This window comes from Pezoporus flaviventris, unplaced genomic scaffold (genome assembly GCF_033815535.1).
Source record: "Pezoporus flaviventris isolate CSIRO_AGI_PZ_B2104156 unplaced genomic scaffold, CSIRO_AGI_Pfla_v1 ptg000020l, whole genome shotgun sequence".
Taxonomy (NCBI): domain Eukaryota; kingdom Metazoa; phylum Chordata; class Aves; order Psittaciformes; family Psittacidae; genus Pezoporus; species Pezoporus flaviventris.
In genome coordinates, this window is record NW_026892568.1 from 5,347,704 (window position 1) to 5,365,021 (window position 17,318).

The 17,318-nt window shown below is 55.1% G+C and overlaps 2 protein-coding genes and 1 non-coding gene across 3 annotated transcripts in view; 1 reads left to right on the forward strand and 2 right to left on the reverse strand.

The window, feature by feature from the left end:
- Nucleotides 1-36: 36 nt before the first annotated feature.
- On the reverse strand, nucleotides 37-2,338 carry RSAD1 (radical S-adenosyl methionine domain containing 1; the record flags this gene model as incomplete). Its single annotated transcript, XM_061455206.1, has 9 exons — nucleotides 2,191-2,338; nucleotides 1,678-1,811; nucleotides 1,388-1,592; nucleotides 948-1,313; nucleotides 795-858; nucleotides 570-717; nucleotides 436-490; nucleotides 262-359; nucleotides 37-184 (listed from the first exon to the last, which is right to left on the reverse strand). Coding segments are annotated over exons 1-9 (1,356 nt in total), but the record flags the coding sequence as incomplete, so codon positions are not given.
- A 1,872-nt stretch (nucleotides 2,339-4,210) lies between these two features.
- TRNAS-GCU (transfer RNA serine (anticodon GCU)) lies at nucleotides 4,211-4,292 on the forward strand. The gene has a single exon. It is a non-coding gene; the product is annotated as a tRNA-Ser (tRNA).
- A 3,922-nt stretch (nucleotides 4,293-8,214) lies between these two features.
- ACSF2 (acyl-CoA synthetase family member 2) overlaps nucleotides 8,215-17,318 on the reverse strand; it is a 35,162-nt gene continuing 26,058 nt past the window's right edge. Inside the window, exons 11-16 of the mRNA XM_061455478.1 lie at nucleotides 11,895-12,002; nucleotides 11,611-11,762; nucleotides 11,073-11,214; nucleotides 8,723-8,833; nucleotides 8,508-8,576; nucleotides 8,215-8,416 (exon numbers count right to left, since the gene is read on the reverse strand). Of these exons, the coding sequence (XP_061311462.1) occupies nucleotides 8,366-8,416; nucleotides 8,508-8,576; nucleotides 8,723-8,833; nucleotides 11,073-11,214; nucleotides 11,611-11,762; nucleotides 11,895-12,002 (633 nt within the window). The 3' untranslated portion in view covers nucleotides 8,215-8,365. The remainder of the gene's footprint in view (nucleotides 8,417-8,507; nucleotides 8,577-8,722; nucleotides 8,834-11,072; nucleotides 11,215-11,610; nucleotides 11,763-11,894; nucleotides 12,003-17,318) is intronic.

Sequence of the window (17,318 nt, forward strand, 5' to 3'; positions counted from 1 at the left end):
CGCCGGAGCCCGCCCCGTCCCGTCCCGGCTCCCACAGGCAGCGACCGCCGGTTCCAGCACCGGGATCCTTCCGCCCGAGGTGGGTCCCGGTGCGGCCGGGCCCCAGGCCCGCTGCAGCTGGCAGAGCAGGTCGGGCAGCAGCGAGTTCAGCACCGCCAGGCCCAGCGCCGTGCACCGCAAGCCGCTGCGGGGAAGCGTTGGTTGAGCCCCGGTACCGGAACTCCTCCCTCCGTCCCGGTACCCCCCGCCTCCGGTGCTCACCCGCCGTCCAGCACCATCCATCCCTGCTGCTGCAGCGCCTGCCCCGGCGCTCCGAACACGGCCTCCAGGCTGAGGTGGGGGGAGAAGCGGCCCCAGCGCTGCACGACCGGGAGCAGGCGTTAGCACCGGTGTTAGCGCTGCGGGGAGCCCCGGCCCGGCCGGCTCCTCACTCACCTCGGGGGGGATGCCCTCGTCCGTCCGCAGCCCCAGGGCGAGCACCTCCTCCAGCCTGCGGGCACATGGGGAGATGCAGAGAGTGCAGCATGAGGGGAGTATGGAAAGGTGGGGGACCATGGTCCTGTACTCACTGCTCCAACGGGCTCAGCATCACCCGCTTCCCGGTGCCGTGCCCCCGGCTCTGCACTGCCTGCATCCAGGCGATGGGTTCCAGCACCTGGACACGGGCCTCCCGGCTGCAGCCACCCTCGCCCTGCGGTACAAACCGCCCGTGTGCCCCTGCAGCGGCAGAGAGGGGGCAGTGGAGCTTGGGGAGGCACACACAGCCATGTACAGCCCCAGTCACCCCTGCTTACCAGGCCCCACACCGATGTACTGCTCAGCCCGCCAGTAGGAGAGGTTGTGGGTGCTGAGGGCGCCCTATGGGAGAGCGTTGTATGGGGTGATGGGGCTGACCCTACTGCAGGGGTGGCACAGCGCATGGGGGGGCAGCACGGAGGGCACCCCACCTTCCTTGCAAAGTTGGAGACTTCGTAGTGCCGGAAGCCAGCAGCCACCAGCGTGGTGCGTGCTGCCTGGTACATGTCAGCCAGGAGGTCCTGGGGGGGTGCAGGCAGGGCTCCCCCCCACACCTGTGCTGCCAGCGCTGTGCCCCGCTCCAGCGTCAGCTGGTACAGGGAGATGTGGTCATCGCAGAGCCCCAGCGCTGCCTCCAGCCTCTTGGTCCAAGCATCCAGGCTCTGCCGCGGCAGCCCAAAGATCAGGTCGATGGAGGTCCGGCCAGGGAAGAGGCCTCGTGCTGCTTCCACAGCCGCCTGTGCCTCCACTGCCGTGTGCTCCCGGCCCAGCAGCCGCAGCTCAGCATCGTCCAGTGACTGCAGAGAGAGCACAGTGGCAGTGGGGAGCACAGGGGGGCTGCAGGGGATGAGATGGGGAGAGCAGCTCTCACCTGTACGCCGATGGAGAGGCGGTTGACGCCGGCTGCCTTGAAGCCAGCGAGGCGCTGTGTGGTGGTGGAGCTGGGGTTGGCTTCCAGCGTGACCTCGGCACCAGCAGGGAGGTGGGCAGCCCCTGCCAGAGCCTCCAGCACCGCTGCGATGGTGCCAGGGCTGGCCAGGCTGGGGGTGCCACCACCGAAGAACACAGAGGTGATGCTGTAGGGCAGATAATGGAGTGGGGGGGAGCTGTGGGGGGAGCACTGAAGGGCTCTGTGCTCCCCCATTGTCCCCATGCACCCACCTCTTCACCTGGCTGAGCTGGAGCAGGGTGCGTGCCTCCTGCACCAGGCAGGCGCGCACGGCCGCCTCGTCCACCGCCGGCACCACGTACGTGTTGAAGTTGCAGTAGGAGCAGCGCTTGCGGCAGTAGGGCCACTGCGGGCATGGGTGCCATGGGGAATGGCAGCACACTCACCCCAGGACACCCCGCTTTGAGCACATAACCCACGGGGGCCACCCTCCACATGCACAGCTCAGGGACCCACATAGCATCCCCACCACTCCAAGGCAAGGGAGCCTCATGTGTGCACCATGACACCTACAAGGACAGGGTGCCCTCGCATGTGTGCACCCACATATATATAACCCCCAAGGTCCCACTTTCACCCCCCGAACATGCGCAAGCATCAGAGTCCCATGTGTACCCCTACATGTGCAAGCTCCTGGGTCCCACATGCACCAACCCACGTGTGCAAACCCCGGGGTCCTTCCCCCCACCACCACCCCCGTGTGCAACCCCGGGTTCCCCGCTCACATGCACGTAGACCGAGGCTGCGGCGGGGGCAGCCGCTTCCGGGACCGGTTCCGAGGCAGGACCGGCTCCCGGGGCCCGTCCCGGGCCGGGCCGCACCGCAGCGATCGCCGCCGCCCGCCGCCAGCCCCGCGCCGCCATGGGCACCGCAACCCCGCCCCGGGGCGGGCACCGCGCTCGCCCGCCCCTCGGGGGGGACGGGAAGGGAACGGGGCAGAGCCGGGGCCGGTGGCGCTCCGAGCGCCGCACGCAGGGCCCCGGGGAGGCTTTGGTACCCCGGGAGCTGCCCCCGTCCGGCGCTAGCGGAGGAGGTTCCGCTTTTCTGTGCCTCCGCAAACGCGGCACTGAGGTTCCAGACGTTACTTGCTCTGTTAATAGCCACGGGGGAGCGAGAGCTGCCTGCGGCACGAGTCACGGCACCAGTTCCTGTTAACAGGCCACGAGTTTGGGGTATCTCACGCTTGATGTAACCCTCTCTGCCCGCAAGAGCCCCCGGCTCCGGCAGTTTCCGAGCGTTATAGGAGCAGGAGCAGGTACAGGGAAGGGCAGGAGCCATGGAGCCTGCTGCCAGCCACGGCGATCATCCCTTCCCCTCCTGTGCGTGTTTACAACCGGGGTTGCTTTGTCCTGGTGGGCTGGGGTGGATGTGGGACTTCTCAAGGGGTGGCCTGGCTGGTGGGAGCCGAGCTCCTGCCGCTCTGCCTGCAGGAAGGGGCCTGCGCTGCCCTTCTCTCTCTCCCCAGGAAACCTCTGTCTTTCCTTTTCTTTCTCTGCTTTCCCCTCAGTTCCCACGTCTTATCTGGGCTTTACTTGGCCTCCAAAATGCATTGCTTAAGTTCTCGTCTGTTCCATTTTCCCTTGATTATCTCAATAAAGACATCAGGCATCAGCTCTGGGAGACATCTTTCTTTCCTCCCTCTTCTCCAATCCCAGCCAGCAGAGTATCCAGAAGCGTTCTTCCCTTGGTAAAACTATGGCTTTCTCCATAGTTTCTGGGCTTGACAGAGCCTCCTCTTTTGCCCTTGACATCCCATGGCAATGGAGATTGCCTTTCCACAAGTGCAACGAGCTGGACAGCTGGGCCCTCCATGGCTGTAGCAAGAACTGTGGTTGCCTGGCAAAGGTAGAGTGCAGCACTCAGAGATCTGGATGGTTGTGGTCTCCCTGGCTGTACCCAGAGAACTTCTGGGCTGAGCAGGCATTTCCTGACAACCTGGAATAGAACTGTTGTGGAACACACACACCACTGAGGTCAGGATGGAACTGATGGCTGAAGCCAATCATCTTATGAGCCTGTAAGTAATTGCCCCAGGAGAAAGACACTTTGGGCTCTCCTGGACTGCACTGAGCTGCAACCAGGTCTCTCCCTCTGAGTGGGGCACCCCTCAGAGTTCATAAACTCTCAAGGTTATGTTCCACTGCACGCACCATTGGCCAAGTCTGAGACCAGGATAGGAGCCAGGCACAACCAGGCTCCATCAGGAGTTTAGAAAGCAATAGGGGTCTGTTCTGAATGTTGTCACTTAAGGGGAGGGTCCCCCTTATCCTTGTCACCTTCAGTCTCAATACAAATCATTTTAGCTTGGTTCTACCTTGATTTTCCCTTATGCATTCCATTAGACACAAATTGTTGACCAAGTCTGAGACTAAGACAAGATCCAGCTGCATCCAGGCTCTGTCAGGAGTTTAGAAAGCAGGGGGCATCCGTTCTGAGCCTCACGACTCAGCAGCAGCATCTCCCTTACATCTTTGTGTCTTCAGGCCCTATATCAATCCCCTTTAGCTCGGTTTCACCTCAATTTTCCTCTCTACATCTATGTAATAAGTAGTAGAGTGAGCCTTGCCATCAAATTCTGTTCAATCATGCCTTATTTATAAACTGCTCTTGCTAGTACCTCTGATGGTCATTTTTTGAAGCATCATTGGCATCATCAGTAGCAGCAGCATTAGGATAAGGAGCAGCAGCAGCAGCAGTGGCAGCAGTGGCAGCAGTGGCAGTGGCAGCAGCAGGAGGACTGACACGGACGAGGTGGCCGAGTGGTGAAGGCGATGGACTGCTAATCCATTGTGCTCTGCACGCGTGGGTTCGAATCCCATCCTCGTCGATGAGCTCAGTGTGTGCCCCAGATAAGACTTTGTTTTGAGATGACAATGGCCTGAAGAGACCATGCAAGGTTTTCACGTGGCTCAGCACATACCTCAACCTCTTCTGTCTGCACCTAGGCAAGAGGAACAAGAAGGGAAACAAGGGAGATCCATAAACTCACAGATCCCTGTTTCCTTGATCCCTGCAATGATGAGAGAGCAAAACACCTGGAAGTGTTTTACAAGAACAGGTAGCACAGGAAGGTGCTTGGGAGTTGGAGGCATGGATTTATGAAGGAGAGAAGTCTTCCTTACCAAGCTGGTAGCCTTCTATAGGGAAGTGACTAACCCGATGGAGAAGGCAAGAGCAGTGGATGTTGTTCACCTTGCCTTCAGAAAAGCTCAGCAGGCGATACCCAAAATAGGTGAGGTCTCCTAGGGGGACAAATGAAGCTCTTAAGCCCCACTGGCTTCAGGAACTCAATTAAAGGGAGTGAGTTCTGCTGGGATTCAACTACAGCTGCAGCCTCTGGCAGGCCATCCTAGGCTGGCTCAGCATTCTTCTCATGCTGAGGATAAGCTCACAGGAGGGAGTTTCCACTGAATATGACCAATCAGCCTGATATCAAGGCAAAGAAACCAACACAGGCTGAGAAACAAAACTCAACAAAGCAAGAGCAATTGGAAGCAAGTGGAAAAACAGAAGGAAGAGCTTGGCCAGTCAGAAACAAAGTTTAAATCACCGTCCCCTTTGGAGAATAAGCTGCCCAATACTAAAGTGTCCTGGTTTCAGCTGGGATAGAGTTCTTGAGCTCCCTAAGAGCTGAGAGGAAGCAGAGACAGGACACCTGACCCCAACTAGCCAAAGGGCTGTTCCAAACCACAGCACGTCATGCCCAGTATAGAAACTGGGGGGAGTCACCCAGAAGGGACCAATCAGTGCTCGGTTCAAGCTGGGTATCAGTTGGTGGGTCCTGAGCAATTGTGTTGTGCAGCAGTGTTGGGTTTTGTCTGTTCCCTTTTTAGTTTCAGATTGTCTCCCCTTGTTATATCCATTATTATTATTATTATTATTATTATTAATTATCATTGCCATCACTATTGCCACTCGCCTGGGTCATCTGTGGAAGAGCTGAGGCTGAGAAACACAGGTCCCGCAGGGCCACGAAGGGCTCAGTAACCAGCCAGGCCCTGGCTGGATGCCTTTCTGGCCGAGGGACACAGAAAGAAGGGAACTCAGATCCCCAGAGGTGGTCGGAAGTTGAAGGCCAAAGAAGGACCCTTTGTGGGATGGAGAGAAGCACCATTGTGTGAATGAGGGGGACACTGGGAGCATTCCTAGAGGTGGCCTCAATACCAGGATAAGAAGGCTGAAGGGGGAAAGGTCTTGCTGCAGGGCAATGTGTCATTTCTCAATCACAAAAGTCTCATTCCCAAAGTGAGTCATCAGCCCCAAGGGTGCCAGCTCAAAGGGGCAGAGGAGCAAACCCATGGGCATTTGGCTGAGGGTGCTTTCCACTTTGGGTGTCCTTGCCCAGGCTGGGAAGGATGTGTCCTCTGGTGCCTGCAGTTCAAAGCAGAAGGCTTCCCAGGGAGCAAGTGCGGGACTGTGGTGTCCGCTTCCTGCCCTCGGGTGTTCCCATGTGGATGCTGAGGCAGGTGGATGCGAGTGCTCTGGAAACGTCTCTGAGCAGGAGCATCAGGGCGCATCTGTGCTGTCCTCCTTTGGCTGCTGTTTCACCCAGGAGCACGACAGGGTTGCAAGGAGTCCCCAAGTGTTTGGGCAAGATGCTGACAGTTATAGCATCATAGAATGGTTTGGGTTGGAAAGGACCTTAAGATCATCCAGTTCCAACCCCCTGCCATGGGCAGGGACACCTCACACTAAACCAGGGCACCCAAGGCTCTGTCCAACCTGGTCTTGAACACTGCCAGGGATGGAGCAGTCACAACCTCCCTGGGCAACCCATTCCAGTACCTCAGCACCCTCACAGTAAAGAACTCCTTCCTTATATCCAATCTAAACTTCCCCTGTTTAAGTTTGAACCTGTTAGCCCTTGTCCTATCACTACAGTCCCTAATGAAGAGTCCCTCCCCAGCATCCCTATAGGCCCCCTTCAGATACTGGCACACTGTACAAAAAGCTGCATGTCTGCAGGAATGAACACGGATGTGAAGCTGCACCTCTGCACATCTGAAGCCACTTCCCCCAGAGGCCCTGGTGCCAGGGCACGGGTGATTCACCCCGAAGTGGAGCTGAGGTCTCTCATAGTGGCTCAGCACTTTCTGGTGGCTGATGCTGCCCCCTTGCAATTAAAGGGCCCTGAAGGTGCCCATCTATCCCTGAGCTGGGCAGAACAAGCTGGACCCTCTGGGTCAAGTGACCCGAACAAGCCACCCTCCAGTGATGCAAAGAGGAACGATGCTGCCAAAGCCAACAGGTCCACTTGGTGATGGCTCACACTCGGGCATGAGTCAACAGCTCCTTCATCACTCTCCAGGCCACGCTGAGCCACTGCTTTCACTCGGGAGAGGGGATGAAAGGGGAAGGGGAAGCTTCCCAACCTCTGCTGAGACTTAGGCCCATGAACCTATGATGCAAGTAAGGCTCAGGGAAGCAGGGATGGGGTGACAGGGGTCTGTACCCATGTGCTGGCTGTGCCCAGTGCTTGCTGTGTTTCTCAGCAGTGTGTCTGCCCCTGCATGCCAGAGCCGACTTCACTTCTTGCCAGTAACTCCCCAGCTATGGTGAGTACATGGGGTGTTTCTGGGCAGCACTGGGGTTGGGTAAGGGGTGGTGTTATCAGACAGGAACCAGAGGAGAAGCTCCTCTCACTGCAGGCCTGGCAGGGGGAAAGCAAAGGAAGGTAAAAATTCCTTCCCTAGACACCAGACCTAGAGGTCCACTGCATCCCCAAGGTCCCTGGCTGCAGTAACAGCTCCTCTTTGGGGAAGGATGGTTTACAAGGGTCTGAAAACCAGAGCAGGGAGGAGGCCTGGGTTTTGCTTGTGCACAGCCCATTTACTCCAGGGTGGGCAGAGGTGAAATGAGGAAACACCGACTCCAGCTCCACAAGCAGTTTGGGAATGGTGGAAGAGCTTGCTGCAGAGAGACAGCATACAGGAAGGATGGAACGCAAAGCACCGCATCCCCTGTTTGTTTCCTCTTTCAGAAAGCAGATAGGAACAGCGTGCCTGTGTGCCACTGGGTCTGCTTCCATGGGTACAGCCCCCAGTCCAGCTGGATTTGAGCCCTTGCTGACTCTCCCTGTAGCATCGTTTCCCCTGGAGGAAATTCCAGCATGGAAGTGGAGGCCCAGCCGCCAGCCCTGCTCGGGCAGGAAGCAGGAGGGAGATGGCATGGATGTTGGTACCAATGTTATCCAGTTCCCAGCTGGGGTGGGACACTGCTGCGGGCAAGGAGGAGGAGCTCTGCTCTTCCCCTTCTCCAGTAGTGTTTCGTGGCTGGGAGGTACCAAATAACTACCATAAAATGCTGTCCTGGGCGTGCTCTGCTTCACAGTGACGCTGGGACAGGAGCTTTGGTATTCCTGTAACCTCCTCACTGCCTGCCTTGCCCAAAACACCACATAAACCATGCCAAGTGGACAGGCTGAGCATCTCCAGGCAGCTTTAGGGAGCCCCTTCCCATCCAAAGTCTCACTTCTAAAGCCCCTGTCCCTCATTTCAAGCTCATCCGCTGTGTTACATGACCCAGAGACTCAGCAGAGAGGGCACCCCCCTCCCTTGGGAAGCCAGGCTTTAAACACCAGTCAAATACCTCCCAGCATCCATCCAAGTCCTCTGCAATGGCTGCAGGCAAATGTCTCAGAGAGACACAAAGCTTCAAAACCCTCATAAGGTCTTTCAGTAACCCCAGAAATAAGCATCCCTCCTCACACCACAGTGTCTGACGGCAGAGAAACAAACCCAAGTGGGGACAAAGGCACTCTGTTTTATTAACTAACCCTGCCACCGGCCTGATGGCAGCAGAGAAGGTCTCCACCACACAGCACAAGGCACAGGGGAAAGAGACCCAGAGCTGGTTGAAGTGGGGCTGATTTGTGCCGTGCTTTGCTCTGCCTTCCGCAGCTCAGAGCTGAAGGTGCTTCTCCATCTGCTCCCTCAGCTTGTACTTCTGAATCTGGAATGAAGTGCGGAGAGGAGGAGGAAGAGAGGCTCAGGAGATGGAAGAGGAGGCCAGGGTACCCACCCTGCCCCAGCCCATCCCTTACCTTGCCCGAGACGGTGAGCGGGTACTGATCCACAAACACGATGTACCGCGGGATCTTGAAATGGGAGATCTGGGAAGAGAAAACAGCTCCGAAGGAACCTGCTGGGACTGCCCAAGCTGGGAATGCCAGGGCTGCATCCCCAGTTCCTCCAAATCCATGGCTGTGCCCAGTGGGATGTACTGGTCTGGTGGGGAACTAAAGATTGCGAGACCCACCTTCCCTTTGCAGAAGGCTTTAATCTCTTCCTCGGTGCATTCCTGCCCAGTCTTCAGTCGGATGCAGGCGCAGATCTCTTCTCCCATCCGTGAATCCTTCACACCAACCACCTGGTTGGGACAGATGATCATCAGTGTGACCCATGGGGACATCCCTTTCCTCCCACAGGGTATGTGTGCTGGCCATGGCGCAAGCCCTGACCTGTATAAAGGGATGAGGGATGCTGGAACCACGGCATGGGGTCTGTAAGGGCGGTTTGAACTGCCTGACCACCCCACCAGTGTTTTCTACGTGACATCGAGCCTCCCTGGAAACACTTCCCAACCATTTGCCAGAGGAAAGCTGGCAGAGCAGGCTGGGTGCCAGGACACCAACACCTTCCTTTGGCTTTGCAAAGCCACTGGAGCGAGGTAATGAGTCAGATCAGGCAGGCAGCAGGTCATTGTGAGTGCAACAGGGACCTGTCCTCCCTCTGTGTGCCTCTGCTTCCCTGGAAAAGGGGGCAAGAGGTTTCACAACCAATAGGGAGATGGGAATCTCCAGATGGAACAGCAGGAGAGGGATGGAGTGAAATGAAAGGATTAATGGCCTGTGATAGCAGGAGATGGACTTCCCACGCCTGATCTCTCTCCAAAGCTTGCTCATGCTATTCCACGAGATTCCTGCCATCATTCCCCGCCTTGAACCAGCGTCTCCAAATCCTAGAGACACGTCGATCCTTTTGAGTCCAGAGCAGTGACATAAAGCCCTAGAAACTACATAAACAGGGCTGGTTTGCAACCCATCTGCACTGGGCCTGTTCCAGGGAGAGATGCTAGCCTGGCACAGGCGCAACGCTGACTAAATAGCTGGTTTATTTATGGGGAAGGAAACTTGTCTGGCACAAAACCTGGAGCAGAACAATCCCAGCAGACTGGGAGCAGCTGCTCCGTGCTGCGAATCAGCGCTGCCTTGTGAAGGGCTGAAACCGGCTCTCGCTCCTCATCGCCAGGGACTTGTTGGAGGCGGCTTCTTGGGTTTAGGAGTTTAGTGAAGATCCGTAAATCAGTGAAAGCTTTCCAAGCAGGAATGTCAGAGGGAGCTCTGGAAGTGGACAGGCAGTTTAAAACCTGAAGAAGGATGACAGTCACTGCTGTGCAGATGTGAAGCTGGTGCACAAGAGGAACTGACATGCCCTATGCATGTCAACATAAAAAGGACATGGAACTGTTGGAACAAGTCCAGAGGAGGCCACAAGGATGATCAGTGTCTGGAGCACCTCCTGTATGGAGACAGGCTGAGAAAGCTGGGGCTGTTCAGCCTGGAGAAGAGAAGGCTGTGTGGAGACCTCAGAGCAGCCTTCCAGTGTCTGAAGGGGGGCTATAGGGATGCTGGGGAGGGACTCTTCATTAGGGACTGTAGTGATAGGACAAGGAGGAATGGGCTTAAACTTAAACAGGGGAAGTTTAGATTGGATATAAGGAGGAAATTCTTTACTGTTAGGGTGGTGAGGCGCTGGAATGGGTTGCCCAGGGAGGCTGTGAATGCTCCATCCCTGGCGGAGTTCAAGGCCAGGCTGGACAGAGCCTTGGGTGTCCCTGCCCATGGCAGGGGGGTTGGAACTGGATGATCTTAAGGTCCTTTCCATTCTATGGATTCTATGCCAGGAGCTCTGCCTGCCTCGTTGTCCCAGTTCCTGCTGGGATGGAGTTAATTTTCTTCCTAGTAGCTGGTGCAGTGCTGTGATTTTGGATGTACTGATAGGATAATGTTGATAACACACTGGTGGTTTAGTTGGTGCTCAGTAGCACTGACCCTAAGTTAAGGCCTTCTCAGTTTTTCATGCTGTGTCAGCGAGGAGGGGCACAAGAAGCCAGGAGGGAGCAGAGCCAAACTAGCCAAAGGGATATTCCATACCACAGCACATCCTGCTCAGTATAGAAACTGGGGGGAGTTGACTGGGAGCCACTGATCACTGCTTGGCATGGGCTGGGCATCAGTCATGGGGTGGTGAGCAGTTGTGTTGTGCATCACTTGTGTTTGTTGAGGTTTGTTCCCCTCTCTCTCCCCTTTCCATTACAATGATTGTATTTTACTTTATTTCAGTAATTAAACTGTTCTTAACTGATGGGTTTTACCTTTTCCTGATTCTCTTCCCATCCCATCAGTGGTGCTGGGGCAGCGAGCAAGCGGTGCCATCTGGGACTAAACCACAACACCCCCCCCATGCCATGAGCCTCTGCCTCCTGCTTGCCAACCAACATTACACACAAATTGATGCTGAAAACAGGGGAAGACAACCCCAAGCAGCAGTCCCAGCAGCTTTGTATACAGGTTGCCCACCACAGGAACCATCTCCCTCCCACTCACCTGGGCCTCGTCAACCTTGGGATGGGTGTGCAGAAACTGCTCAAGCTCTGCTGGGTAGATGTTCTCTCCTCCACGAATAATCATGTCCTTGCATCGGCCTATGATCCTGCAGTAGCCGTGCTCATCCAGGCTCGCAAGGTCCCTGTAACAACACCACACCTAGTCCTGGCCTAACTAAGGGGAGGAATGGCTGATGCTCCCATCCAGCCTCATCTGGAGGCTGAGATGCCCCCTGAATACATGGAAGGGATCAAAGAGCTCCTGCTATTGCCATCAGCACTGTCCACACAGATAGCAGGGCTTGGGGGAAGGCAGTTGCTGTCCCTGCTGTGTACCCCACAGCCCCTCCATCCTTCCAGTAGCCAAGTGATGATTCCCTTCTCCAGGTGCACTTGACACAGGGGGCTCTGTGCTAAGAGCTGCTCTGAAGTTTCAGGGGCACCGAAATCACAGCCAAGGCACTTCTGTTCACATCCATCCCCATCCAGCATCACTCTGCAGTACAGACCAGCAGGAGCGGGGCTGTTTCCAGACTCACCCTGTCTTGTACCACTTCTCATCAGTGACCACTTCACTTGTCTTGGCAGGGTCACCCCAGTAGCCCAGCATCACGCAGTAGCCACGGATCTGAAGCTCCCCAGGAGTGTTCAGAGGCATGAACTGGCCTGTTTCGGGATCCTCAATTTTTGCCTGCAATGGAAGAGAAGGGCTCAGTAGATCTCCAAGCCGATTGTGATGGTGTGCCCCAGCACCAGACAAGGGAGGACACTGAGGTCTGCTGCAGGCAGAGGACCTGTAGCAGGCAGGGAGGGTCACTATCACCTCTGTGTGGGGTAAGATGCATCCCACCGTCTCGGTTTTCCTGGTGATGCTGTCATTGGGGAATCCCATGAAGGTGACGGGGCTGTTTTCCGTGGTCCCATAGGCAACCTGCAAACACAAGAGGAGAAACATGCCAAAGGGGACCACACATCCAGGCACGGGGGAGACAAAACTAGCAATGACCACATGGGAGAGCGGGGTGGGAAGGGGTTGTTCTCACAGTCACTCAGGTCACAAGCAAGCACGGCTCTCCTGGCCCATGGATGGACACTTTGGCTATCAGGTACTTTTGACACCCCAGTTACTTTTCCTGGAGGATCCCAGGGTTCACCATCCTCCTTTTAATCTATGTCTCTCCAAGCTCTGCCCCACTGACTCCCTACCAGACGCTGATTTGGCCTTGGTGCCCTTGCAGCCATCTACTCAGGGTGCTGAGTTCACCTCGCATCTTCTACAGCTCCAGGCACATCAGACATTGCTTTTGATCAGCTTTGGATCAGCAGTGGGCCCCTGTTGGACACGGCATGTCCCACAGCACGGCTGCTGGCTCCAGATGCTTCAGCACAGACCTCAGCTCCTGTAACCCTCACAAAGGCATCACGAGGCTGCACAACGCTCGGCGCAGCTGCATTTACAGACCAAAAGCCTCACAGCGGGACAAAAGCTGCTTGCTGCTAACCCTCCCTCAGTGCTAATCCCAGCAGCAGGCTCCCAGTCACCTCAGCTCGAGGTCACTGCTCCTTGGAGGAAAATTCCAGCTCTTTATGGCAGCAGGAGCCGGGCAGGAGGAGCTCTGGACAGCTCTGACCTGTACCTGCAGTGGATCTTTGCTGCAGGAGAATGGCTGGGACATGGGAAGCGTTTGCTCCTTTCTCCTCCTCATCTTCAGGCTGACACACGAGCAGCTCTGACCCACTGCATTGCAAACATCTTCCTACAGCTTTGGCACCCAGAGCTGGGTCCTGCCTTTAGAGCCAGTGCCCAGCTCCACCACTGGACGGTGATCACCAAACTCCAGCCATTGAGCCCAAAAGTTAACAAGGGGCTTTGCAAAGGACTGTGATGAGGCCTCCTGGACAAGCACACCTATAGCACGTGGTGCTTCCTGCCGCTTGGGGCTGCTGAAGGATCTCACCTGGGACACAGCCTAAGGGCTGATGCTCTTGGCTCGACCGCACCAGGGTCAGCGTGAATCCAAGCTGGAGATCCGCAGGAGCCTGCTCTTAGGAATCTGGAGGAGATCATCTCCAGGATGCTGCAGGGACCATCTGGTGCAAACTGCTCTGCTAGGAGCCTGGCAACCCACCGGGAGCGACTGTAAATAGGCTTCTCCTACCAGATGCAATGATAGCTTCCCAGCCGGGGTGGAAACCTACAGCGCCTAATGCTCAGACAGGATTTCTCTCCCACCCACTAATACGAGTCCTGTGGCTGGATCAAATGACTGACGAGACACGGATCCAAGATCCTAAACACTCATTAAGAATCCCAGCGCCTTTGTTGTTCTGTTTCACTCTGCTGGATGAATCGCAGCGCCCAGGATCCCAGCCAAGCCCTGACTCAACCCCTTCTGCCTCCCCGCGTCGCTCCAGCACTTTAATTGGATGCAGGAGCAGGCAGCTCCCTGGCAGGGTGATGCTGTGGTTCACCAGGCTCCTCCAGATGCCTGGCACCGCTCCGGGTACCCCAAGCACTGCCTGTCCGTGCCTTGGCCTGTGGCTTGTCCCCATAAACACCCTCACACCATCAGCAATGGGCTTCCCAGACAGCAACGTGGGTCTGAACCTCCAGCCTGATGCCCGATCGCTGCCTTCCCCTGCCCGCCTGCACCAGCATTGCTCTCTGCAGCCAAACACCAGGATGTTGCTCCTGAATTTCTCAGTATTTCTCCCTTGGGATAGTGTTTTCCCCAGCTGCATTCCTAAGATCAAGCCAGGGGCTGCAGCAAGCCCTCGCATGAATGCCGTGTCCTTCTCTATCCTCATTTGACACGTGGAGCATCCTCCAACAGCTCCATCGTCAGCAGGAGATGAAACAATGCTTCCACAAAACCCCATCTAGCAATTTAAGCTTGGAGATATCCACAAAGATTCCTATCTCTCAAGGCCCAAAGGGATACTTAGCATTATCTATCCACGCAGATTCATAGCTTCCAAGACCCAAAGGGACATTTAGCATCCTCTATCCACGCAGATTCATAGCTTTCAAGACCCAAAGGGACACTTAGCATCCTCTAGCCTTGTCATCTGGTATAATTTAGTCCAGAAAACCTCACCCAATCATTTCTGCATCGGCTCCATAATTTCCACTGGAGCTGTATCTGGTGTCAAAGCAAAGCTTTGCAGAGGCAGAGTCCAGCTCAGACCCTTGGCTCTGGGAGAAGCTACAAGAGTACAGAGTATAATTGACTGTAAAGCTTAGTTTATTGTGAGGACCACAAGTGACCCTCAGTGCCCAGCACGCGGATCAATCCTGCCTTTAGCAACAACGGCTCCAAAACAAACTGCTGCCTAACTCCTACCGACAGGAGAATCACTCTTTGTGCCTCCCGAGCCTCTGTCTAAACCAGGAATAAAAAGAACATCTTAGAAGTGTGTTTTTCAAAGCACATTTCACAAACATTTCCTGCTCGCGCTGTTTAAACACCGGCCACTGCGGAACAGGGAAAACAGCCTGGAGAAGGAAGCATCTAAAAAGGCAAAAGAAAGTGCAAACAATGAGACTCCAGTCTCCTCAGTAAGCAGTGGGGAGGCAGATTGAGCTGGTGGGGAGAGAGGGAACTGTGAGGATCCTGGCTTTTCCCCGGCCATGCCACTTATTGATTGCATTACTCGGACCACATCGCATCAGCGCTCTGCTCCTCGGTTCTCCCCAGTGTTCAATGGCAATAAAACACCCACCCGTGTTCAACTGCTGCTGAGAGGCTGTGATGAAAAGGCTGGTTTCAGTCCCACCAGTGGGGTTATACTGGGTGAGACTGGAGCAGAAGGGCAGAGCTGCAGGGGGTACTTAGAGGAAACCCCCTGCCCCGGGCCTGAATGATGCTCAGAGAAGCTCTTCATGGCCCTTGTCACCACCCTTTGGTTATGCCACGCTGGAGGATGATGGCAGGGCTGGAACCACCAAACTAAACCCTACAGAAACTGAGCTTTGCTGAAGACAATGTTGGCTTTGGAAAAAAGCAGCAAATTGACCATGAAATAATAGGGATTTTAAGACTTCAGAGAGGGCATAATGAGCAACAGAAAGCAGACTGGCAACCCAAGAGGTGTGCTAAGAGACCTCTAAGAGGCCTTTTGGACCTCTCTCAGCGTAACATGCCCAATGGATCTCATTATCCCTAAACCCATGCTGAGCATGTTGTCTATCTTGGGTACCTCCATCAGTTAAACCCAGCCTATCCCTTCACAGCCAGCTCCAAATCATCCTCAACCAAGCATCTTCCCTCACTACCAAGATCACCCTGAACTTCACTGTCCTTTAGGGACGTGTGTCCCTTTGCTTTGGAGCTCTCCCACTATCCTAAATTGTATTGGAATATTCCAAGTCAACTTTAGCACTGCAAAAAACAACTCCTGACCATGTCCAGCCTATGTCACAGCGAGGTTTAATCTCCTTCCCCAGCAACAGTACCAGCTTTGTGTCAAAAAGGACACAAACAAGCAGGTCTTGTAGGACAAACCAAGCGTGGCCACCCTGCTGGCGTTTCTCCCCACCCAGGCTGATCCCAAACAGTCCCAGTTTGGATGGGGCTTAAAAAGCTCCCATAAATATCAGGTGCCCAAAGCACCGTCTTTGTGCTGTAGCACGCAATGGCTTTGCCTCGGGAGGAGACCACTGCAAAAATGGGCAACCCAGAAGGCGGCTGCTGCTGCAGATTAACCTCCTGCTATGGTGCAGTCAGGACAAGCTGCTCCTCGTGGTTTGGAGTTAAAGCTGCCTCTCTTCTATCCAGGCTGAGCTGAAGTCTTAAGGCTTGCAAGTATTTTCCCAGCCCTGCCAGCATTACAGAAGCAAGCAGCAAAGGCATGTGAAGTTACTTACTGGCTTATCCACAGCTTGGTTAAAGGTCCTTGCTGTGTAATTAACTCCATCCTCCCTGGCGCTGGGTGCCAAGGCAATTAGGAACAGTGGAATTGAAAGGAAAAAGGGAGAGGAGATGTGTCTTGTAGAAAACCACTGGGGGTACCTGAATGCTCAATGCTGCTGGGGAAGGAAAGTTGGAAAAAACCTAGGGGCAAAGGTAACATCCCTATGGCTTTGGAGAGCTCAGCTCCCACTGAAGACATGGTTAGAAGTCCAGGATCTATTTGCTTTCATGCTGCATTGTAAATGTTCTCACGGCACATCCCTATAGTTTCTGAAACCACCTCCTTGACAGGTCCTCTCCAGAAATGGGATAGGATGGGGAGGCCTCACTTTGGCCAAGGCAATCACCACGTGGAGTCAATTTTCCGTCTTGACAACAGAGGGGGCTCATTACTGGGGAGCATTTGGGAAAGACCCTGGTCTTGCATGCATCTGATGTGTTCTGCAAGTGAAGAAAGCCACTTCTTCGTCAGAGCCTGCAAGGACAATGGGCTGCTGGGGGATGCCCAGTGCCTTGCAAGGGTGGGGAGAGGCAGTAAGGGCAGGAGAGGCCACGAGCATCATGCCGCAGCTGCTGGGATCAGAAGGGAAGGGTGGACATCAACAAGGAGCCAAACTGGAAGCCTGTCAATGGGTGGAGGCCATGCTACAATGGAAGAAAACCATCAGAGGGAATGGCTGCACCCACCATCACCTCTTCCAGCTCAACAAGCAGCTTGGCCCCCTTATCACAAAGAGCAGCATCCTTCAACATGTCAAATAGAAAGGGTAACTCATGTTGAGCTCAGAGCCTCACGTGCCATTGTCACTGAGGGGGACACAGCACATCACCCAAAACCAGGGATTACTCAGGTACTGCCTGGAAGAGGAGGAAGGACCTAGGACACCCTCTGGGGCTCCCCATTGCCCACCCACTGGGGCTCCTCAGACACTGCAACCCCCCAGGACACTGCAGAGATTGCACCTTCTCCCACCTAGTGCTGGGTCTTGTCAGGGGCTCAGCTCCACAAGGGATGATGCTGTGCAGGCTGCAAGTGGGGACGGCTTGTGCACCCCAGGCACCCCCAAAGCTCCAGCCAGCAGAAGGAGACCACTTCAAGAAGGTGATTGCTGATGAGCACTGTCAGGCAAAACCAGATCTGGAGCCCCTTAAAAGCTACAGGGTCAGGCTTAAGCGAGCAATGGAATATTTTAACATGGAGCTATCTTGATAGGCCAGAACCATTAATACTAACAAAAATAGAGATTAAACATGGAAAAGACCGTCCCTAGTGCCATATCAAAACAGCTCTGACCTGCAGCACCAAAGAAACACCCCATATCTATATTTATACT